General features: G+C 50.2%; 6 protein-coding genes across 6 annotated transcripts; 2 read left to right on the top strand and 4 right to left on the bottom strand.

Moving 5' to 3' along the window:
• Window positions 1-1030: 1030 nt before the first annotated feature.
• On the top strand, window positions 1031-1921 carry HOO65_060064 (FabD/lysophospholipase-like protein; the record flags this gene model as incomplete). The annotated part of the gene is made up of 2 exons (XM_071004018.1): window positions 1031-1302; window positions 1429-1921. The coding sequence occupies 2 exons, from the start codon at window positions 1031-1033 to the stop codon at window positions 1919-1921; spliced, it is 765 nt and encodes a 254-aa protein (XP_070857414.1).
• A 790-nt stretch (window positions 1922-2711) lies between these two features.
• On the bottom strand, window positions 2712-7448 carry HOO65_060063 (Meiotically up-regulated protein 190; the record flags this gene model as incomplete). Its single annotated transcript, XM_071003604.1, has 5 exons — window positions 2712-5953; window positions 6005-6351; window positions 6415-6485; window positions 6549-6992; window positions 7068-7448. 5 exons carry the CDS (start codon window positions 7446-7448, stop codon window positions 2712-2714), a joined length of 4485 nt encoding a protein of 1494 aa, XP_070857413.1.
• A 1660-nt stretch (window positions 7449-9108) lies between these two features.
• Window positions 9109-10743, bottom strand: HOO65_060062 (uncharacterized protein; the record flags this gene model as incomplete). Its single annotated transcript, XM_071001044.1, has 1 exon — window positions 9109-10743. The coding sequence occupies one exon, from the start codon at window positions 10741-10743 to the stop codon at window positions 9109-9111; it is 1635 nt and encodes a 544-aa protein (XP_070857412.1).
• A 3955-nt stretch (window positions 10744-14698) lies between these two features.
• Window positions 14699-17164, top strand: HOO65_060061 (DNA polymerase iota; the record flags this gene model as incomplete). Its single annotated transcript, XM_071003704.1, has 3 exons — window positions 14699-15091; window positions 15262-15559; window positions 15696-17164. The coding sequence occupies 3 exons, from the start codon at window positions 14699-14701 to the stop codon at window positions 17162-17164; spliced, it is 2160 nt and encodes a 719-aa protein (XP_070857411.1).
• A 62-nt stretch (window positions 17165-17226) lies between these two features.
• HOO65_060060 (Trafficking protein particle complex subunit 13) lies at window positions 17227-18240 on the bottom strand (the record flags this gene model as incomplete). The annotated part of the gene is made up of 1 exon (XM_071001043.1): window positions 17227-18240. One exon carries the CDS (start codon window positions 18238-18240, stop codon window positions 17227-17229), a length of 1014 nt encoding a protein of 337 aa, XP_070857410.1.
• Window positions 18241-19859: 1619 nt separating this feature from the next.
• HOO65_060059 (uncharacterized protein) lies at window positions 19860-20279 on the bottom strand (the record flags this gene model as incomplete). The annotated part of the gene is made up of 3 exons (XM_071004095.1): window positions 19860-19967; window positions 20019-20138; window positions 20223-20279. The coding sequence occupies 3 exons, from the start codon at window positions 20277-20279 to the stop codon at window positions 19860-19862; spliced, it is 285 nt and encodes a 94-aa protein (XP_070857409.1).
• Window positions 20280-21771: the final 1492 nt, after the last annotated feature.

The raw sequence follows: 21771 nt of genomic DNA, 5'->3' as shown, positions 1-21771 counted from the left end.
CTGTCACGGCTGTCCGTTGGAACATTCAACCTAAAGACTTGTTGGCGCAATGCTGCGAACTGCTTCATCCCTGACACTCATGCGATCGGATGTGTGTAGGAAGTAGTGGCTGGACGTGTCCCTTGAGCCTAAACATGCTGCGTGCCCAGTGTAGCGGCGCATGCAATGTAGAGTGCTATATAATAATGTATCTTCATGTACTGACACGGTCTTGAATCAGACTGAAGGCTTTTGGCTTGCTCCTTCAGGCTGTCTACAATAGTGCCAACCAACAACTACTAACTACTGTTGAAGTCCTGACTGGCGGCATCTGATCTGAAGCTACATCACAAGTGAGGCGCAGTCTTTTTTACACCCAATGCCTTGGCCAGGCTATGGTGATTGGAGCCACAACCAGTTGGGCTTTAACCCCGCCTCCCTAGCGCCTGCATGTTCTGCCAGGGATAATACAAGTCGGGCGAAGGCACATGTCTCAGGGCGTTCGTTACTTGTTTTCATACATGCATGTCGTCCCATCAGCGAGGCATACATCTCCTTTCCACTGCCTGCTCACATCTTTCTCTTTCTTTAGGATGGGAATCCCCTATCCTTGTCTTGCCAGCCGATTACTTCCACTGCATACTTTACTCCCTGCCTTTTCTTTTCTTCCCTCGAGCGATACTGGCTAGGTTGATTTATAATTTCATGTCATCGTAGTCTTTGACTCAAGAATATGAGCCCAGCTACGCAGTCTAGTGCAAACTCCAAACCGTTGAGGGTCCTTTCTCTCGGTACGCTATCCCGATTTACCCCGGACTGGCATTATACCGCTGACAATAATAGATGGCGGTGGCGTTCGTGGACTATCTAGCCTCTTGATTCTCGAAAATATCATGGAATGTATCAAAACAGCCGGAAACCTCAATGAAATACCAAAACCTTGTGACTGGTTTGATCTTATTGGCGGTACAAGCACTGGAGGGTATGGATCATGACCCAGTAGCGCGTTGGGAAACTTTGCTAACAGCTTTTCCTCAGCATAATTGCCATCATGCTTGGCCGACTAGGGATGACAGTTGACCAATCTATCCGAGCGTATAAGAAATTCGCCCAAACCGCCTTCGCCACACAACAGCCAAGGTTGTTTCAGAGGCCATGGCCAACTACGTTCTCAGACATAAATCTAGAGAACGCTATCAAGCAAATGATTCAGGACAGCTGCACTCAAGCGCCGTGTGTAGAACTTCGGCAGTTGGATAATCCTGCCGCCACAACCTGTGCACATGAGGATCTAATCTTCCACGACAGATCATGCACAGATACGTGAGTTCTAGACGTGCGCATTTAATGACTCTTGAAACTAATATTCCCCTAATATTACAGTGCTGTATTAGCCTTGACTCAAGTTAACGTCGAAACAGTACCAACTCTCCTAAGGACATATGACAGATCCGATGGGTTCACTGGGTGCAAGATTTGGGAAGTGGCAAGAGCAACATCGGCAGCGGCATCCTTTTTCAGCCCGATTGAAATCGGCCGGGATTCAGTCAAGTTTATTGATGCCAACTTTGGCTTTAACAATCCTTGTGAGATTCTTATCGAGGAGGCCAAGAAGAAGTCGTCACCGGACCGGCCAATGATAATTACGAGCATTGGAACGGGTCTTGGCAATGTCATTGAAATCCGTGATACCAAGAGCTCTGTCATCGAAGCGTTGAAGGCAATGGCATCTACCTCTAAGCAGGCTACCCTCAGGCTTGAAAACGAATACAGGAATATCAGGGGATATTATCGGTTTGATGTCGACGATGGACTGAGGGACACTACTATCTCGGACTGGGGCGAAATGAGCAAAATCTCGGCGCATACAAAGAACTACCTTGGCAAAAATGAATACGTTATTCGGAAGTTTGTTCAGGCTTTTACCGAGGGCCTTCTTTAGGTTTTGCTAGCGTCCAGGCCAGTAACAGCACAAGAAGAAGTCATAGTGTAGCTATTGGGCTGGGCTTTCAATATTGAGACAGTCTCCCACTTCATAGTATCCCCCTTCAAGAAGGCCTCAATTCTGTTAGACATGAGGAAATCCTTTCAGTACTAAAAGCCAAGCTTTTCTTTCATGCTGGCTTTCATCAGGCCGCACTTGCAGGTCTAGGTGGCATGGGTATAACCCAGATAGCCTTGAAGCCTGTACGCTTCTAGTATCTCAACAGGCACTGGCGGAAGCCCGCCTTGCCAACGGCCAAGCCAAAACAGCCATTCCTATACTGAAGCACGTAGTGATAGCGAGACGGAAGACACTCAAGGCCAATGATCCTCTTGTTTTAAAATCTCAAAATGAGCTTGCGAGAGCATACCTTAATAGAAGCCAAGTCGATAATCGGTTTGGCTACTGAGTGCGCAATAAGAACGAAATAGAGACTTGGGGTCGATAGCAATCTTTTGCTTCTAAAGTCGATTCAAATAGTGATTGGGCTTTGTGAAACTATAGTTGAGCTACTCGAGATCCTCGTTGCACAAGGGTCACCGAGATTGGGTGGAGTCAGGAGATATTTGATGAATGGGTTGCAAAGAGATCCTGTTCTTCGAAGGGCTGAAGGTGAGGGAACCTTTGATAACATTATCCTATGCTGACAAGATACTGTCCGCCACTACAATTGAGTCAGTAGGTTCCCAAAGTTTTTATTAATACCTAGCTAATCGCAACCAAAATAAATTCATGACGTTCAACCCCTTCACTTGTTGTTCGATATCTCTGTTTCAACGTCAGGGGTCCGTCCATTCAGCGACCCCAGATTCTTCACCCGCCGTGCAGCATAAATAGCTTCGTCTTTGGCAAATCGAATGTTGCGCATCGGCTTCCATTGCATTAATCCGCGCTCTACCCTGTGCAAGTCTCGGCTGCGGCTTTTGTAAGATTTTATCAGCTTGAGTGGATTTTTGGATTCTTTGTCTGAGTCACCTTCGGCTGTGGCGCGAACGCCTTGGTTAGGGCTTGACAATCTCTGTCTATCATTGCTGTCGTGACTAGCCAGGCTGGCGCGGCTTTGCAGCGGCATTCTAGAAGATGAGGCGTTGGTGGAAACACCTAGGGACTGTTGCTGGGAGAAGCCGTCTCCGGCATGGTCAACAACAGCTGTGTTGTCAGCGGACTGAGAGTTTCCGACATGCTGGGTGTCTACAACACCAATCATGTTGTCCTCTGCCTGCACCACATCATTATGTGGACCGCTTATCGAGGACCGAGTGTATGGCTCCGAGTATCCATGCGAAGAAAGTGACGAAACACCTTCCGACATGGCCATGCTACTACGCGCTCGCGGGCCAGCCATGAGCTGTGAAGGGTCTTCGCCAAAGGCACGACTCCAGTCAGTACCATCATGGGCAATCCACGGATTCTTCCCATTGTTGTTACCGCCATCATCGCTGCCCTTCTCTTCCGGGATAGCCTCGCTGTCTTCTTGGCGGTGACTAAACGATGAGCGCATCGAATTGCGCAATTTCTTTTCTTCCTCGTGTTCGGCAGCTTTGTGCAGCTTCTGAGCAGACTCGGGTATCGCTACATCAACAGACTCACTGCGGACACCCTCAGCGTAGCAGGCTTCCCATGTTTCAATCGTCTCCCGAAGAGTATCCGACGTAACAAATCTAATATGGTCCCTGTCTGTGCCAGCCGAAAAGCGACCGGAGAACCGCAGACGGCCAACTTCCTCCAAGTCAAGATCGCGCACGTCTTTCAGATTTTGCTCGGTAATGTAGTTCTGTGAGAGGCGGGTTTGGTTGTCACACTTCCAAATAGGAATATCAAAACTGTTCTCCTCCAGGTCCGCAATATCTTGAAGCCACATAGACGCAAAAGCATCCGGGCTGTGTTTCCTGGGCTGCCAGAACTCAATAAAGATGGGAGATCTATAGCGGTAACGCACGGGGAGACGCAGGCCGGGAAGCACTGCATGGTCATGCTTTCCATGCGTGCTAATGTCCCATTCCACAGTTCCCTTGTCATCCAGCACCGTGCACATTTCCCTACCGACAGCAACTGAAGAGCCGCCAGTACGTAGTCGAAGCTTAGGCCGGTGCTTGCTGATGTAGCTTGTAGCGGTCATCTTGCCAGAAGTGAACTCAAAAGTACCAACATCCCAACCACGGAGTGTAGGGGGGAGGTTCAACTGGACACTGCGGAACAGAAGCGAGATGCGGACACGGCCGAACCCAATGCCCCCATCAATAGGGTACCAGCGGGTAATCTGACTAGAGTTGTGGAGGATCTCTGCAATCTTGAGAGGAACCACTCCCAAAATAGGGTCATGCTCACGGTTACGAGAATCACGCACCGTCACTGTAGCAATGCAGCTCGTCCAGTCACGAATAAACTGTTCCGTACCGGCGTTGAAAATCGGCTGCGATGAAACCGCCTTTGTGCGAGTCTTGTAGATTAGCTCATCGTTCACCAGGATAGTGCAGTATGAGCTGGGCAATGAGCGGCCTTGCTCTTCCTTAATAGCACCGGCCTCAGGGCGGCCAGGCTCATACTCACGCCCCTTGCGTTTACCTGCAGATCCCTTGATGTTTACAAGCTCCAGGCCAACAATTTGGTGCACAACAATGCTAAGAATACCGGAAGGCCACTGTGGGTCAGGAGGGGTAAGAATGGCGTGTTTCTCATCCTCGCTCGTAGTGGCAGCGATTTCGGCTTTACGGTCAGCCTTGACTGCTTGATGTGGAATAGAAGCAGGCTTTGTTGCAGAAGCAGAGTTCATCTCAACTCCAGGACTCGGGCCAGCACTATCCAGTCCCGGGCTTGAAGAGTTTAAAGTTCTGGCACTGTGAGTTGCAGAGTTGGGGGCATTAGACACGCCGAGGGGGCTTGGAATGCCACGACTGTCAACAATATGTGAGGCGGCAACAGTGTTAGAAGTAGGAATCTCAACCAAAGGCTGAAATGGCTGTTGGCTATCAACCTCCCCAACAGCGGGCAGAGTGTGGCCACTACCCATTCCAGCTCTACCATTAGCTGATTGAACAATTCCATCACCCAACTGAGGTTGGGGGTGATGGGCATTGGCTGGCGACTGCGGCATGTCTGCCATCTTGCTATCATGTCGTTGGTGTCCCTGGGCCGCCTTGGCCAAATGTCCGCTAGTCTGGTCTTCGCCCTTTTGTTCTTGGATGTTCTTTTCCTCTTCCTCAATCTTCTCCAGTTGCTTCTTCTTTTCCTGTCTTTCACGCTCCATATCCTTCTCGGCAGCAAGGCGCAGCGATTCTCTGAAGGGCGCCTTTTGAAAGTAGCCCACATCCCATAAGAGCTGGCCTGGCATGCTGCTTTCAGCCTTGAGGCCCTTAAGAGAAGATGTTTGCTCAAACATCTGGTTGGGGTTGGCCATCAGCCTTTCAATGCTAAGCTCAATCTTTCCAACAATGTCATCGGCTGAGTTGCGATCGCTGTCCCAAAGTTCCAATGAAATGCGCTCGTCAGCATTAATAGTGTCTGGTGTCACTAAAAGGCCACACGACTCTTCAAAGATTGGGTTAAGGTAGTCTTGAATGACGCGAGTGCAGAAGAGAGGCTTGGAAAACTTGCTCCATGAGACAGTGACATAAGGGTCAGAGCCACCACCAGGGCTACCGCGATGATCTTGCTTGCTGAGGTCGATACCGCGGCGAATCCGAATGTAAATAACACCTATAGCAGTCGTATCTCGCACAATGTCATCGCCAGAGAGCATAGAAGCAATATCCAAAGTCAAGCTCTTAGGAGCGACATACATGGAGGCAGCGGTCTTGATAGCCCAGTTGACGAAGTTGGAGATGAGGGGGAGGTTGAGAATGTTGACTCCGCGTTCAATCATGGGCGTGCATCCAGCCTGAACCTTGGGAACACCCATTAAAGTGATAGTCAGCGTCTTCAAAAAAGGAGGCTCGGGGGTAAGTTGGACGCGCATGCGTACGGTAGCAACCAAGCCAATAAGTTCAACCCCTAAAACCTGTTAGTTTACAAAAACGGGTTCCAGGCACAGTAGCTACTTACAAACAGGCAGCGGGACACCAAATAGGCCGCGAATGCCAAGGTAGAAAACCAGGCGCATGCCCATATTCTTAGCCTTGGATGAAACATCGCCACCCGATGGCTTGGCATGATAGGCGACTGATGCTTCCAGATTGTAAAATGCACCAGACTGCTCCATAGCCGCAAGCTCCTCAGGGTCCATGCTCTTTACATTCTGATTATGCAGCTCGCTCTTGATATCTTGCATGTGGTTATCGGGGAGGGATCTGAGACTGAGGACGCGGATCGGGTTGGATCCCTGGGAAATATCGGCAACACGCACATTTTCGATGATTCCGGGGACTGAGGCAACCATGATGTCTTCAATTCTATGGCAATCATGCGTATTAGTTTCCACGCGATTAGAATGAAATGATGTGTGAATAACCTACGTATCAGCCACACCCGCAAACATTTCAGGGTTGATAAGGCCCCAGAAAAGACCCAGCATAGAGTTCATCCACTATCAATAGTTAGCTTAGAGGATTTCTTTTCTTTTTTTTGAAATTGGGTCCAAGATACTCACTTCCGCCGACTCGGGGATCAGATTTGCAGTCGCCATTTCTCCGCGCTCACGCTCCGACTCCCATTCACGATCTCGACCACTGCGAATTAGATCCTTAACCCAGAGGAACACGGCGGAAGCAACAAAGGCGCCTAATAGCGTCATAGCCCAGATTCTACCGCCAAACATGGATCCGACGATGGAAATCCCGAAGAAAAGGCCAACGGCAAGGAAGCTAGCGCGCATTTCGAGCAACTCAAACATTGGTTCGTAGCTTATGCTGGGGGTCTTGTAGAACAGAATCGAGGTCTTTTCGCTACGGATGGGAACATCAGAGGTGGATCCTAGCTCTATTGGATCCGGAGGTGCAGTGATGTCCTGCGCATGACGGTACTCTTCTCCACTCATAGATGAGCTCATCGGCACTGTTGTAGGACGGCCCAAATTTTCATTGGGAACGGACAGCTACAAGTCGTTACATAAGCCAAAAGTTAGCGGCTATCGAGTCTAGTCCTGTACGCAAAGACGGAGATTCCTTACCTTGGGGTCGTCGACAACAGTCTTGTAGTCCATATCAATATCCTGGATCTGGACATCTTTGCCTGTGACTGGGTCGCGCACAGTCCGCCAACCCTTCTTCTTCCTTTTCACTGGAACATGATCATGAGCTTCTCCATCAACTGGGACCTCAACACTGACGTCATCGTCTTCAGGGGCCTGTACAGCGTTCGGGTTTTGGGTAAAGCTGCTCAGGATGGTGCGTTTAGGCTTCGAAGGCGTAATCCGCTGATCAGAGTTGTCGATTTCGGCATCGCGCTGACCTTTGTTCTGGTCAAGCCGCTGCATGAACTCTGAGATATTAGGAATGCGGTTGCGGCCACTGTAGGGCTGACTCGCAGGCAGACGTTTTGTCGCTTCCATGGCGCAACGCAACCAGCGAGATTTGGCTGCACAACAAACAAAAAGGGGATATTAGCACCCAGTAGCTTGGTGTTGATTCGGATGTGATCCGGGTCCAAGTTGAGCAATCGTCAAGCGGCATACAACCGAAAACACGGGGTTCAACGGGGAAATAAAGATGCAGAAAACTGGCGAGACAAAGTTGGATCAAGTGCCGGGCACAATGAAATGCAAGAGATCATGAAGTTATATCAGTAACAATAGCAAAGTGAAGAAAAGGTCACGCACAAGTCAGGGGCAGTAAGAAACCGGAACCAGAAATAGGAGCCTACAGCAATGCAAGCTGATGGATGATGCGCTCATTGCCATTCCTAGTTCCCCAAAGCCCTTGTAGCTCCCATCCAGATCCAGGCCGGGCTCCTGTCTTTATTTCCTGTTGCGGAGAGTACTTATGCCATGTCGGGGATTCTGCACACCAATGACGTCGGTCGACGGAATCAGCCAATTGTCTCCACACATCGCAAGACAACACTAAAGAGACCGCATCTTGGCGTCATAAGCTGTCATTGTCGCTATCTTTTAGCTCTTAGCAGCGAGCCGCCTCATTAATGGCAATGGGGATGAAATTCGGTCGAGAGTTGATCGATAAATTTAAAAAGAGCAAAAGTGTGGGTGGATTATGGTGCGTAAAGGAAAGATCAGGGAAATGCAATTAGCCGGCATTAGGGCTAAGCGATGACTGACGGCAGGCGGCACACAGCAAGTCGAATTCGGAAAGAACTATCAAGGGAAAGAACAAACAGAGAAGATGACGGACATGCGCATAGCTTAGCAAAAGCGGAGCGACTACCTATTCCTCCGTCTAGTTGGTAATTTCCGCTTCTGCCCTCTCTGCTATCCCTTCTTCGCGGGCTAGGCCAAAGACTTTTAGGGCAATGACGATGACATAACGGGTTGAGTAAAATGCTCCACTTTTAAAAATAAATGGACGATAGAGCCAAAAGAAAAAGTCAGGCTAGGGAGGGAATGGGGATGAGCCAAGGAGGGAGAAGGGAAGGGCTGAAGAAGTAGTGCTATCTTCTAACGGCAGTTGCAGAAAGGTTGACGGGGTGGGATCCATGTAGGCAAGGGAAAGCCTACCCAGCGTCAAAAACTAGAGGGCAGCAGTTGCGTAAGCGTTGTCGTAGCTTGAAATTGCAATTTTAGTTGCGTGACACTTGGCTTGGGCTTATTTCTGGCTCTACATGGTTGATGTGCGTGCTCTATAGAGGTACTAGACATTAACTACTTGCGAAAAATATGGAACGGCTGACAGGTACATGACACATATATACAGATATTTAACGGTCGCAATAATAATATGATGGTGAGGGTCTTAGACCAATTATATTAGATGATATCAGTAGCACGAACAAACGTATAAACTCCAAAGCGGGAAGGGAGACGTAAAGCTCCTTCCCGGTCTCTCCACAATGCAAAGCAGAGAGAAATGAAAACGCCTGTAAAAATATATAGTACAGTAATAACCTCGTGGTATCTTTCCCTTCGTGTTCCCCCAAAATAAAAAAGCTCATGATATCAATATTATTCAAGGACGCACAGCCTTTGAATGCCGTACATTCCTTCACCATCCGTGTGTATTTATTTATTCATTTTTTTTCATTTAATTGCTTTCTCAGTGTCATGAAAGCAGCGCAGGAAGCATCATTGGACCGTCTTGCCGACCACTCCAAGGTTGTTCTTCCGTCTCTTCAGAGTACGCGCGTGACCATGCCACGGGGGTCTTGTCATCCATCTCTGCACCGCTGTCGCCTTCGGTGTCAATATCGGTATCGGTATCCATACCGGCCATTGATGACTCAAAGACACTGTAGCCGCTGCTAGCATCAGACATTTCAGTGTCCTGGGACCCTATTAATATTGGTGCAGTCAAGCAAGCTGTGGGTGTTTGCTTAGCAAGACCGGATTTGGTAGATGAGCATGATAGTACAGGCCGCCTCCTCTTGGGCGCGGGGATTTGCAGCTGAATAGGCGCAGCTAGGGGGCAGGGAGTAGTTGGCTCCGTGACAGCCGGCTGGGGCTCATTTAAGCTGGCTTCGGGGTTTACGACAGCGGCAAGCACGCGGGCCTTCTTTTGGGTCTGCTCCTCAGCAGCACGCAGAGCAACCAGGGCACCACTTATTTCCTCCTCGGCAAGGTCTGTTTCGTCATCTTGTCCAATAGTCCAGCGCCATTGACGCTTCTTTTCGCGACGCTTGGGGACGATTGGTGTGGTGGCCGTGTTGGCGTCAGAGGTGGGAGCAGCAGGCCTGCTCGTAGGAGGAGATGAATTGGCAGCCAGACCGGCAATACGGCGACGCATCTCCTCAAAAGGGCCCGGTGTCATACCACCATTACGGGTCTCGTTGGAAGTAAAAGGGTCGATGGGGGTGTCACAGCCAAGGCTGCCGGGCATGCTGGGAGAGCTGGGAGAGCAATCAGCAACCAGCAGGTCAATGTGTGAGACAGTGTACTTGCGGTTAACAATAGTCTGCTCCAGCGGGCTGTTGTAGCCAACATGCTTGGGTGGTCTGTTTGACGGGCGACGCTCTTGAGATTGGGACTGGAGCTGAGCAGCAGAAGGCAACGGCGAGTTGCGCAGGATGCTGTGAAGGGCGCGGGGATGAGTGTAGGGCAGAGAGCCGGCACGCACGTGGTGGGGAGTATGAGAGGAGGGCAGGGAAGCAGATGACACATCGTCAGCACTGACGCGGCGGGGGTATAGAGGAGGGCTAGGCTGAGGAGGAGAGTGTGTGCCGACGGAGTTGATCTGGGTGTTGATGCTCAGCTTGGGGTAGGTCTTGCTGGCATCGGTAAAAGTGAAGACGCTGCGCTGCTCGGCGGGGCCGGCAGAGAGCGGAGGTGTGAAGGTCATAGTGTTGGGCAGGCAGATGGCGGTCTGGGGAGCAGCAGGAGAGATCTGTTGGCAAGTCATGGGCGTCTCAGGATAGGCGGTGATGATGTACGGAGTTTGGGCCTTGGTGTTGATGGCAGTCATGGGGATGGCGGACTCAGACTGTGGCAAAGACTGAGACTGGGGTAGAAAGGCATCCTGAGGTGAAGTAGACAGGGCGACATGCTTATTTGAAAGAGTGTTCAATGCGGTAAGAGCAGTTGGTGATAAAGGTTGGGTCGCCATGGCGGCAGTGTGTGAGAGAGATGATTTGCGGCTTGCGACGGAGAGCGAGGTAGTAAGAGACAGTTTGGGTCTCAGGACGCGAGGAGCGGGCGTCTGCAGCTGCAGCGGCTGCTGCTGTTGTATCGTAGCAGCACTCATTTTGTACTGTGGTGTGGGCGGGTGTGAAAACAAGAAATTATGTGTGCGTGGAGAGAAGAGGAGAAGGAAAGAAGATAACAAAAAGGGTATATGAGGTGATGTATGGAAGCGCCGAGGTGGACAAAGGGGAGGATGAAGGAGAAAAGAAGGTGTGTTCTGGATATGTAGAGATGTCGGCGGTTGGCGATATAAAGAATAAAGCGAGAGAATGACGAGAAGAAGAAAGAAAATAAAAGAAAATAAAAAAAAAAAAGCTATATAAAAGTTGTATAAAAGCGATTCAGGTGGCTGAGTAGATTCAGCGATCTCCCTCACAACCAAGAAAACAAGCAAAAAAAAAATAGGCTTGAAACCAGGAGTCACAAAAGAGAAACAACAACGTTATAAATGGAGACGTTTGAGCGTGTTGCCTGAGTCGGGACGAACGAAGAAGAATAGAAATAGGCTTGGAAGAGAGAAATGAAGAGACACGAGGTAGGACGGGATGCCAACCATCAGGCCAGAGATCAGAGGGCGAGTAATTATAATATATGAGCACCAGTGGAAGGACAAGAGCAAGAACAAGCTAAAACAGGGGGTCAACAATAGAGAAAAAGAGGAAGACAAGGAAGGACAAGGACAAGGACAAGTCGCTGGTGTATTCACGGGCAAGGGGTAGATACAGTGAGACAGGGTGTGCAGGGCTAGGTACATGGGAGACACGGTAGAAAGAACAAGGTATAGTGCCTCCTCCTGCCTCCTTCCCCCAAAGTCCTATTTACAGGCCACAAGGCAAATAACCAAGTCACAAATTAAACGAATTATATGAAAAGGAAATGTGGGGACTGGCCAATTAAATCCCCGATAAATCCCCAGCACGCACACTAAAACCAGCACACCACACAAAATTTTACACATGAAACCAGGCTGGGAGGATAGAAGATGCAGCCGCTAGAACTTAATCAGAGACGACTTTTACTTTTTCTACTTGACTCAGTGCCCTTGTTGTCTCGTTCTGACTTTCAGTCCTCGCAAACCAGAGAAGAGGAGCAGGCCTACCTTGGCCGCCCAGCAGGGGGCTGAGACTCTTCTCTTCGCCCAATGTCTGGACTAAGCCTGCGAACAGACCCCAGGGACACTTTAGCTGGGAGCTAGATTTCCAGGCCTCTCTCTATTTTCTGTCTCCGTCACTGCTCTGCTTGTTTGCCTTGCTTCCCTTGGTGTTTGTTCTATTCTGTTTTTGTAGCAGTTCCGATGGGCCAGAAAGAAGAGGAGAACAGGCCGCAGAGAGATCACCACGGGGGTCGCTGTAGCACATCCTGCCCATCACCACCACCAGCCCGGCGACCCACAATATTTATATGTTAAAAAAGCTTCTAAAAAAAGATTCTTTTTTTTTTGCCAAAAAGGAACGGGCTGCAGCAGGACACGGAGAATAGGAGCACAATCAAAATTCGCTACAGTTCTTTGTCTCGGTCTTTTCATTTTTTTTCGTGTATTTCCTGAGTCCCTGGGTTTGGCTTTGCAAGACAAGATTCTGGCTTGCTTGTTTGTATGACCGCTGGCCAGACCAGTGAATAACTTTAATCTCGCCGCGGGTAATCCTCGGGTAAAGTGTGCGTCGCAGTATGGGGCCATCCCCCGTCGTCGTCTACAGCCAATCAGCCACAAGGGCAGGAGGGTGGGCGACGCCCAGTCACAGAAACGACCCTATGGCCAAAGCAGCGATCCCTCTTCTACAGGTGCAGAGATGTGCTCTTGATTGCCACTCCTTTTTCTTACTTGCATTTCCGTCAGCTCTCGAGTTTTGGGCTGCCCTTATCAGCACAATCAATATTCCCTCCAAAACCAATGAAAGGAGGCAGGAGATAACTCCGGATATTAATGTAAAAACGGGGGTTTGGGGTTTTGCATAGAGGCGAGAAACGAAATGAATAAGAAAAAATAAAAGGAAATGGCAATGACAATGACAATGAAAAGCCATAGGGGCAAGGGCACGAAAAGACAGGAAAAAAGAAAAAAAAGAGGTGAGGAAAAACAAGGAAAGGCCCATCAGGCTCATGGAAATGAGAGCAGCAATACATGCGCACGCACATCCATCTGCACATACTTGCAGAGACCCCTTCCCAACGACGGCTATTCATAGTATCACTATTGGCTAGCCACAGCAGGCAGAGGGATAGGACACATGTACGCGTGTGCACAACCTTCCCTCAGTCCCTGCCTGTACTTGCATATCTAGAAACACAGCAGCTCTACGCACGCGCATAGCTCGCGCACGTATGACTACAACTCTACCACCGCACATCTACCGACAACCCAGGCGCTAACAATCCCAACACCAGCCGGCCGGCCAGCAGCTTGCAAGTCTGCTCCCAAATTGAAAAGAAGAATGACATACTCGGGAAGAGAACACTCACTCTATCCAGCCAACCACAGCCAACAAGGGAAGAGGTCCAAGAAAAGGAAAGCTTCAGACACTAGACACAGACACCCACCCACAGACCCTTTTACCCTTTTACCCTTTTACCCTTTTACCCTTTTCCTTTTTTCCATCAATCTCCATCGTCTGTCCGCTCCTCTGTTTTCCTCTCCCCCCCTCCCCCTCCCCTCTGCCCCAGCCCCAATACCCCGTCTTCTCGGCCATTCATTACCTTTTTAGGAAATCCAGACGAATCCTCTACACGATACAAGATTTCGTCAACTCATCGCCCTTCTGCCCAAGCCCTGTTCTTCCCAGCAGCCCTTGTCCGTCCTTGTAAGTCAGTCCTCAAAGGAGGGCCCTTGTTCGTGAAGTGGGTCGCGATACACCACAGATGCCTATACATGGCTATAAATAGAGCAGGCCTCTTGCGCGCTTCGTGCTTCGTTCTTACTGGCCAGGGCTTAGATGGTGTGTTAAGGGGGCAACCCAACAGAGACCAGGAAAGGCAATTTAACACTGTAAATTTTTCCCGATGGATAGCTCCCAAGACGTGGTGCTTCTCCTATGGGCCCAGCCCGCCCTGGCTGGCCTTGGGCTGTATAGAGTATGTTTACTTAGTATTCTTCCTTGCCCCGCGCCGCCCCCGGGCTGTCAGATGCGACACTTGCTGTATTGCCTATGCCTGCTAGTCTTGCCTTCTCCTTCCCGTCTATGTTGCTGGAAGAGAAGGTCTGATCGTTGTCGGTTTTTTTTTTTGATTGGAGGGGACAAGGAGAAAGGAGATTTAATTTTTTATTTGCCTTTCATTTTTGGTGAAGCAGCAGCCAAAGTATGGAGTATGAGACCGCTAAGTGGGGCTATAGGTCACGTATTATTTAACCCTAACAAAGGTGTTCTGACTTTTGTCTTTGTTTTGTCGATGGTCTGCTTGCTGAATGCAACCTTTTCCTGTTGGCATAACGGATTGTTTGCAATGTTTCTGCTGCGTCAAATCACCATTGCGAGGGAAGAAGGCAGACCAGCAGATGAACCTGGTATTTTCCACGACTTCTATAGCATTGATTGCGGTCTAAAAACCGGCACAAGACGGACAAAAAAGGAAAGCGAGGGACAGAAATATTAACAACAAAAAAAGTGCACGAAGAACGCCGGTAGTTCATTTTGGCAGCTCGCCCACGGCTTCACGGACACCAAAAAAGGGACGACGACGAGCTTTGAAAAATGAATGGGCTGCTGTCTGGCCTGTTGCCTGGTCTGCTGTCTGGCCTGCTGTCTGGCGAGCACCGAGCTGGCAAGTTGAGGGGCACTGGCCAATTGGAGGCCACAGCTGCGGATTCTTTTTTTTTTTTTTTTTTTTGCAATTTTTTTTTTGTCTACTTGCCTTGGACTGGAGGGTTAGCCCGGCTTTATCCTGCCAGCTTGCTGCACAGGCTTTGTTTCTTTCTTTGTTTCTTAATCTGACCTAGCCTGGGTAGCTAACCAGCCCACCCCATCCATCCATCCATCCAGCCAGCCAAGCGACTGCATAATAAACCCCTCCCCTATTCCCACATGGCCCACCAGAACCTCGCCCAAGAGCACAAGCACAAGCACAAGCACAGGCCTACTACGAACACGCACCCACACCACCGCCAAACTCGTGATGGTAATAATAAAAACAGCATCAGTAGCACTAGCTCTAGCGCCCACACCTCCACAAGCGCCTCCACAACTGCCCACTGTAATAGCAACCGTCCTTATCATGCCGCCTGCCATAGCATGCAAAGATCGCCTACAAATCCGAGTCTTGCTCCCACAATATCTCCGGCCACGCTAACCACCATCACTACCAGCACTGCAACAGCCATGGCTGTCGCCAAGCCTAGGCCTGGAGCTGGCCGGGGTGGCTCTGAAGCAAGGCCTAGAACCCCGCGGCGAAGAGACGACCGACTAATTCTGCATTTCGTGAGCCCTCCCAATTGACCGGCGTATAATTGCTTTTTAGCTCGTCAATTTAATTCCTACCTCTTCGTATAAGCCGCTGGATTTCTTCTATCTTGCCTTCGTCTCTTCCTTTCTCCCCGCCAGTAACCTTAAGAGCTAACTATATCTCCTCTTCCCTTCATATAACACAGGATTACGACTGCTTCTACGCCTCTGTTTTTGAAAAGCACGACCCGTCGTTAAAATCAAAGCCTCTTGCTGTCCGGCAGAAATCGATCATTGCCACGTGCAATTATGTAGCCCGCGCGCGTGGTGTCAAGAAGTTGTCTTTGTTGCATGATGCTCGGAAGGTCTGTCCCGATCTGGTCGTGGTTGACGGCGAGGATTTGACCCTCTTCCGCAAAGAAAGCAAAGCCTTGTATGCTGTGTTGGCTAGTGTCTCATGGAATTCCAAGGTTGAAAGGCTCGGGCTTGACGAGGTTTTTTTGGGTAAGTCTTTGCCTACCCACATGGAAAATACATGGCAAGCTGAATACGAATCGGGTGCCAGTGAGGGCTCCGACTCTGCCCCTTCCCCCTCCCCCCACCGATCGCTGACATCGCCCCTAAATCGTCGCCTGACCAGACGTTACGGACATTGTCGACTACAACATCTCCTGCCTCAATCGTGATAATCTGGCCAATTCGTTTTTCCATCTTTCCCGCCAGAACCCCCAGCATGGCTTTGCATGTGACCTGACGTCATTTTCTGGCTTTGTCGTCGGCCTGCCCATCGAGGAGGCCCTCAGCCACGCTCTATCTTCGCCCGACTTCTCCCCCAACCCCTCGTCTGTCCCCCCATACAATCTCGCTCCACTGCGCCTGCTTCTAGGCTCTCATTTGGCTGCCTATCTCCGCCAACAACTGGAATATGAGTGTGGGTTTACGTCTGCTTGTGGCATTGCTACAAACAAGCTGCTGAGCAAAGTTGCTGGAACTAAGCACAAGCCAAGAAATCAAACCACCGTAGCTGTGTGGTCTGAAGAGGCAGCTGTGGACTTTATGGATAGCCATACACTGCGCCAGATCCCTGCTATTGGATCACGGCTCGCAAATGCTCTATATACTCTTGTGTACCCCCGTACCAAAAACCCTGGTAGTCCCGCTCTCAGCTCCAACTATGGAAAAAGTCTTGCTGTCTCGGACGTCCGTGGGCTTCCCGGCATCTCACCGTCATTACTAGAAAAAACCCTCGCTGGGCCTGGTGCCGAGCGGGGTATTGGCGAGCGGGTCTGGGGTCTTTTGCACGGAGTGGACAACACGCCTGTAAAAGACGGCGGTAGCCTGCCGACTCAAATTAGCATTGAAGACTCATATCGCCAGCTTTGTGGCATGGAGCGTATCTATGAGCAGTTGCACAAGCTGTCTACTTCTCTGATTAGGCGCATGCGAGCGGATTTGCTGCAGACTGGTGGTGATGGCGTCAACACCAGCAGCGCCACAAATCCAGATCAACGCCCTCGCTGGGTGGCGAGGCCCAAGACTCTCCGACTGTCTCTCAAAAACATGACCCCGGGTGAATCTATTGGCGAGGCGTACAGGCATCGTGTATCACGCTCGCAGCCGGTGCCTAGTTTTCTTTTCAACCTAGACGAATCTCCGCAGATGCTTGCCTCACGGCTGGTTGAAGAAGCCCTGAAAAGCTTGCTGCGCAAGTTTGGTGTCGCTGAAACTGAATGGCAGCTGATCCTCCTGAATGTATGCGTGACGAATATGGTTGCAACCGCAGGTGAGGCTCGTGGAGTGGCAGGTTCTAGTCGGGATATTGTGCACATGTTCCAGCAACAGGACGAGGTGCTGCGGCCGTTCAAGCTTATCGAAATGGGTGGAGATGATAACGGGGCTAGTTGTGGAGAAAACAGTGGCTGTGAGTTTGCAGCCAGCGAAGAGGAGATGGATTTGTGGGAGAGTGCGACGGGCAGTGATAGCGATGAAGACAGTCTGAAAACTATTTGCCCACTATGTGGGAGGCGGTTTTTGTCGTTTGCCATGACAGCGCATTTGCGGTATCATGATATGGGAGAACCAGAAGATCCTCGTTACATTGCACAGTAGAAACATGATCTGATGGTACGTAATGTGAATATTTTACGTTTTAATATTAGTCTCTGTCCATATTACCGTGACCTTGCACTCAACTTGCCGGTGGTCAGTGATCCCCTGCTCCCCATTTCGCCCCTCCACCCAATCGTCAGCCCTCCTAATACAACCCTCCCGTCTTTACTCACAACTGCTGATCCCGGCTCTTCTTCTCGCACCACAAAGCAAATTTGCTCCACCTCCTTTGGCCTCAATACCGGCCTACGCCCTGCTAGACTCACCCCCGCTCTTGCTTCTACCTGGGTGTCGTTGTTCTCATCTGCCTCTACATATCTGCTATCAACTTCCCAATTGCAATCATCGTACAAGAGCTGGCCCTCGACATCTAGCCCTACACTGTGTAGTAGAATCGGCGTCTCGCCGGAATTCTCCAGCTGTGCTTCCAGAACCCACCTGCGTGAACGGCCGGGAGCCTTGCCTAGCGCTAGTGGGCCTGTCTTGGTGCGCACTACCAGCGCCGACTTGCACATGAACTGGTACAGCTTGCGAAATGTGCGGGCACGCCCACTTGTCTCCGTGGCTTCGTAGTAGCTAACACTAACAGCGAGCACATGGTTGCCTTCTTCGCGCAGGTCGAAACTGACGATTTTCTGTAGCGTTTGGCCTGGAGCGAGATCGACGCCCTGTGCTGCCTGTGGGGTAGTGGTAGTGGTAGTTGCAGCAGTAGTTGCTGCTGTAGAGCCGGAGTCTTCGGGGCTGATCGGGGGATTGGAGGGAGGAAGGAGTTCGAGCTTGTGCACTGTTGCGGACGTGCCGGGGGTTTTCATTTCGGCCTCGATGCGAACGTTGCGGATGGTCTTCTTGCGCGGCTCGCGGCCAGAGCCGTCTGGTGATAAACCAGCAGTAGAGACTGCAGCTGTTGGTGGCGGCGGCAACAGCGGGTCGAGCGCGTCGTGATTGATACATAGCGTACAGCTGAAGGTCTCACCAATGTACGCGGCGCCAAAGGACTGTGGGAGGCTGGCGAGCGGGGAAAAGAGCGAGGCTGAGGTGGAAGCAACGTTGGAGGGGCTAGCCAAAGAGGCAGGCATTATTACCGGGAGATCGTCATGATGGGCCGCCGAGGTTGGCTTGGTGAGCGGCGTTTGGCGCGAGAGGGAGGGGCGTGAGAGTCTACGAGCAGGAGGGTGGGTTAGGTGGGAGGTAAGCCTGGGGGTCGATGATGACGGGCTTGGCTTACCGCAGAACCTTGAGAGAAAGCGAATGCGGTTCGCGGGTAGGATCGATAGACGGATACCGTTGATGGGCCATTTTGGGGGGGGGGGGGGAGGGGGGGAGTGGCGGTTATTTCAGTAAGAAAGAACTAGATGGATGTCTGCTGATGGTGAGGCCTTGAAGTTGCATTTTACCTCTAGAAAACTGCACGTCATCAGAGATATGCCAGGTTTGAAACTAGGGTTGACGTTAGGGTCTCGAAGAGGTGATACTTGGTAGCAACACGAAGATGCATGCGGTTATAGGTACTAGAAGAGAGGTGTATAAATAAAAGGAAAAGCAAAAGATTGGGGAATGAAATGGATGGCCCAGAAAGGGAAGGTTGAACTATGGACACCAAGACTTGCAGATTGTGCTTATTGTGTCTGTCGTGTATGTTGCTAGATTCTGGAGATAGCTAATCTATCCTCTTTAACAGCTAAGTCTGGATATTGTAGAGGGCTGGGGGCCTAATTGCATGTGAAGTGCCGCCTCTACAGGGCCCAGGCATCTTGGTAGAGCTGTTCTAGGTTTGCCGTATCATACCTGGTCAAGTCTACGTGAGGGACTGCTTTTTGACTACCCAAGGAGAAAACTGATGTCAAACAAAGCAGTGAGCGGGGGGATGAAATTGAAAATAACAAGATACCACAGAGCAAAAGTGTTTAGAGGGATGGAGGAATTATGCTAGCAAATTTGCTTGCCATCTGAGAATCTAGTATTTGCTTGGATCATGATACCCTGTCAAGTAATGGGCATAGCCTGGTTTTCTAGGAACTCAATAAATAAACACATCTCTAATCTACCGGCAGTTGTTCTCGAAACATTAAGTTTCCATCTTGCGTCGGGCGTTCCGGAGTTGTAGTTCATTCTTCCCTTTAAGGGCCCAATTATGTCGTTGTCGAGACGATTCTTCGGGGCAATCATAAAGTCTCCTCTGGAACCCATGCCAAACATGACGCAACTGACGGTACCTGGAAGGCTAGGAACTGCCATTACATGAGCCACGAATCTCCTGTTCTCCGCTATGATGGTCCGTAGGTAGGCCGCATAGTACATAGATAAAGAAAGACATGGCGCGCCGAGTGCTGGAAAGTGCTAGGTGATGCCTATCCTACTGGGTCACCTCAATTTCGTATTGTTCAACGTCAGTGCGTGAGATAGAAGCGAGAATGGACCATTGTTTTGTTGGTTATAAACATGGTGAAAGGTATAGTTCGTGTATCTTGAAAGATGGTTTGGAAGAGGTGGCCTGTGGATGCTTCATCAATTGTGACAACTTGCCGGCCTTTATCGGCCGCGATCGCTTGCCTAGACTAGTTGCTCGTCGGGAGCAGCAAGCAGTGTGCGCTGTAATAGTCGATATATGGACACGCATGCAGTATGCTACTGGCGTCCGCCACCCCTGGTCCAAGCGACGAAGGTGGTGGGTTTCCCATCCCACACAGCTGTGATATTAGAAGCCCGGGGATAAATCGATATTTTCGACGATTTTGAAGTCACTACTAGCCGCGATCTCATTCGCCTTGTCTAGTTGCTCGTCTGGAACAAGGAATATCAAATCCTAGTCGTGGTCAATATGAATGAATATACATGGGGCCCTGGGGGTACATACTGGGTTTATCTTGAGAGGGGCGTCCAGGCGACGCAGGAGGCGGGTTTCCCATTCCACGATAGTGATTCCGGAAGCCTCGAAGCCCGAAAGGGTCTTGAGGATGCAATCGTCCAGCTCCTCCTGCATAATGTCTGCCGTGGGGTCCGAATCATTTTTTGGTGGTGCGAGGAGGGAAGTTTATACGCGGAAGACCAAGGTACGCACTCCATAGATCATGCACAAAAGCTCATAACCTCCAGTCCCTTGTCTCCCGTACTGCATGGCGGAAAACAACGTGACAACCAAGAGCTAATTCTTCAAGTTCCTGAGCCCCAAAGCTGTCAGCTCTCAGAGAAGCTAGTTTTCTCCTTTCCTTTGTCCTTGAGGAAGCTTTCAAGCTAGGCGTTTAATGATCCAACAGGGCCAGGCCCACGTGACCCACAAAATGACGACAGCAACAACAGTTATCTATGATTATCTGATCTAATCAATACTTTTGTAAATCCAAGTACTATTATTGTTGAGCCTTCATGTTTTTCAAGATCATGTCCCTTCGCGGAAGGTGCCACGCGTATCTCACACTTACCCGAGATTCTCCCAGGCGGCGGTGGATCCTCCATGATAGATAGATACCTCTTGCGTTGCTCTGTATCCGCCTTGTCTGAATTACAACGTATGACACTGCGGCGGAGCGAAGGTAGCGTGGCGATGGCGATGGCGATGGCGATGGCGATTGCCTTATCCCATTCATTAGTCTCGGTTGACCATGAAAAGTAGTGATTACTAGCCTGTATTTTGAAGGGTTCTTTGCTGCTTTCTAGAGTTCAGCAACTAGCTCTCAATCAAGCATACTATAGCATTTTGCTCGACCCGTGTCATCGGGTCATCTAGTGAGCTTGAAAGTATTTCGCACGCTGGCCAAGCCAGATGACTATTGCGAACGAGGCAACGACCTATTTCAATCCGGGGGGAGGGCGGAATATATTCTCTAGCTGGTGATTTTTGGTGGGACTTCCTCTACGCGGAAGCTCGCACTATGACAGCGCCTAGGTGCCCTTTAAAATGACCAGAAATGCAGGCAGCGACTGCTGGATCCAGGCCCACAACTAGGGAGGGGAGCGCATAAAAGAAATGGGGGCGCGCATGTAGGCAGCGCCGCCCTGAGCTGGCAAGATGCTGTGACAAGTTTCGGCTCGGCCCGATAATAACAGGCCCTGGATAAACACATAGAGGCACACAGTGGGTGTTCATTGGAATTCATGTAACAACTTAGTACGGGGCAGTTTGTACTCGCTCACACCGACGACGTACCAACTAGCGCAAGTCCCAGACTAGGGCGGCTAGCTTATAAGCCCTAATGTGAAAGCTCATGTTGTCTGTCACTGACAATAGGCGCGTCTCAGCACCCTATTGGCTCTCGTCAGCCCTAGCATTCCTACTAACAGTGTCACTAATACCCTGACAACTCGTAGGATGAACAAGCGACTAGGCAGACAATTAAAAACATTGCATGAGTTGGTGCCTGTTGTTTAGGGCTAAAAACCCTATTAGCAAGGAGACCATAATACTCGTATCAACCCCCAAAATACTCGTACCAAAAACCCAAAGTACGAGTATTTACTTCCACACAAAGCCGACGATATCCACCATCATATTTCATCCATATCAAAATCTAGCTTTATGGCGTCTAGCAAAGTCACCGGACACGAACGCGTCAAGCCCCGGCGCTCACATCGCAAGTCCCGTAATGGCTGTCGTGTCTGCAAAAGCCGTC

Source organism: Ceratocystis lukuohia, assembly GCF_044167205.1.
Source record: "Ceratocystis lukuohia strain C4212 chromosome Unknown Supercontig6_pilon, whole genome shotgun sequence".
Classification (NCBI taxonomy): Eukaryota; Fungi; Ascomycota; class Sordariomycetes; order Microascales; family Ceratocystidaceae; genus Ceratocystis; species Ceratocystis lukuohia.
This window is presented reverse-complemented; position numbering and strand designations above follow the sequence as displayed.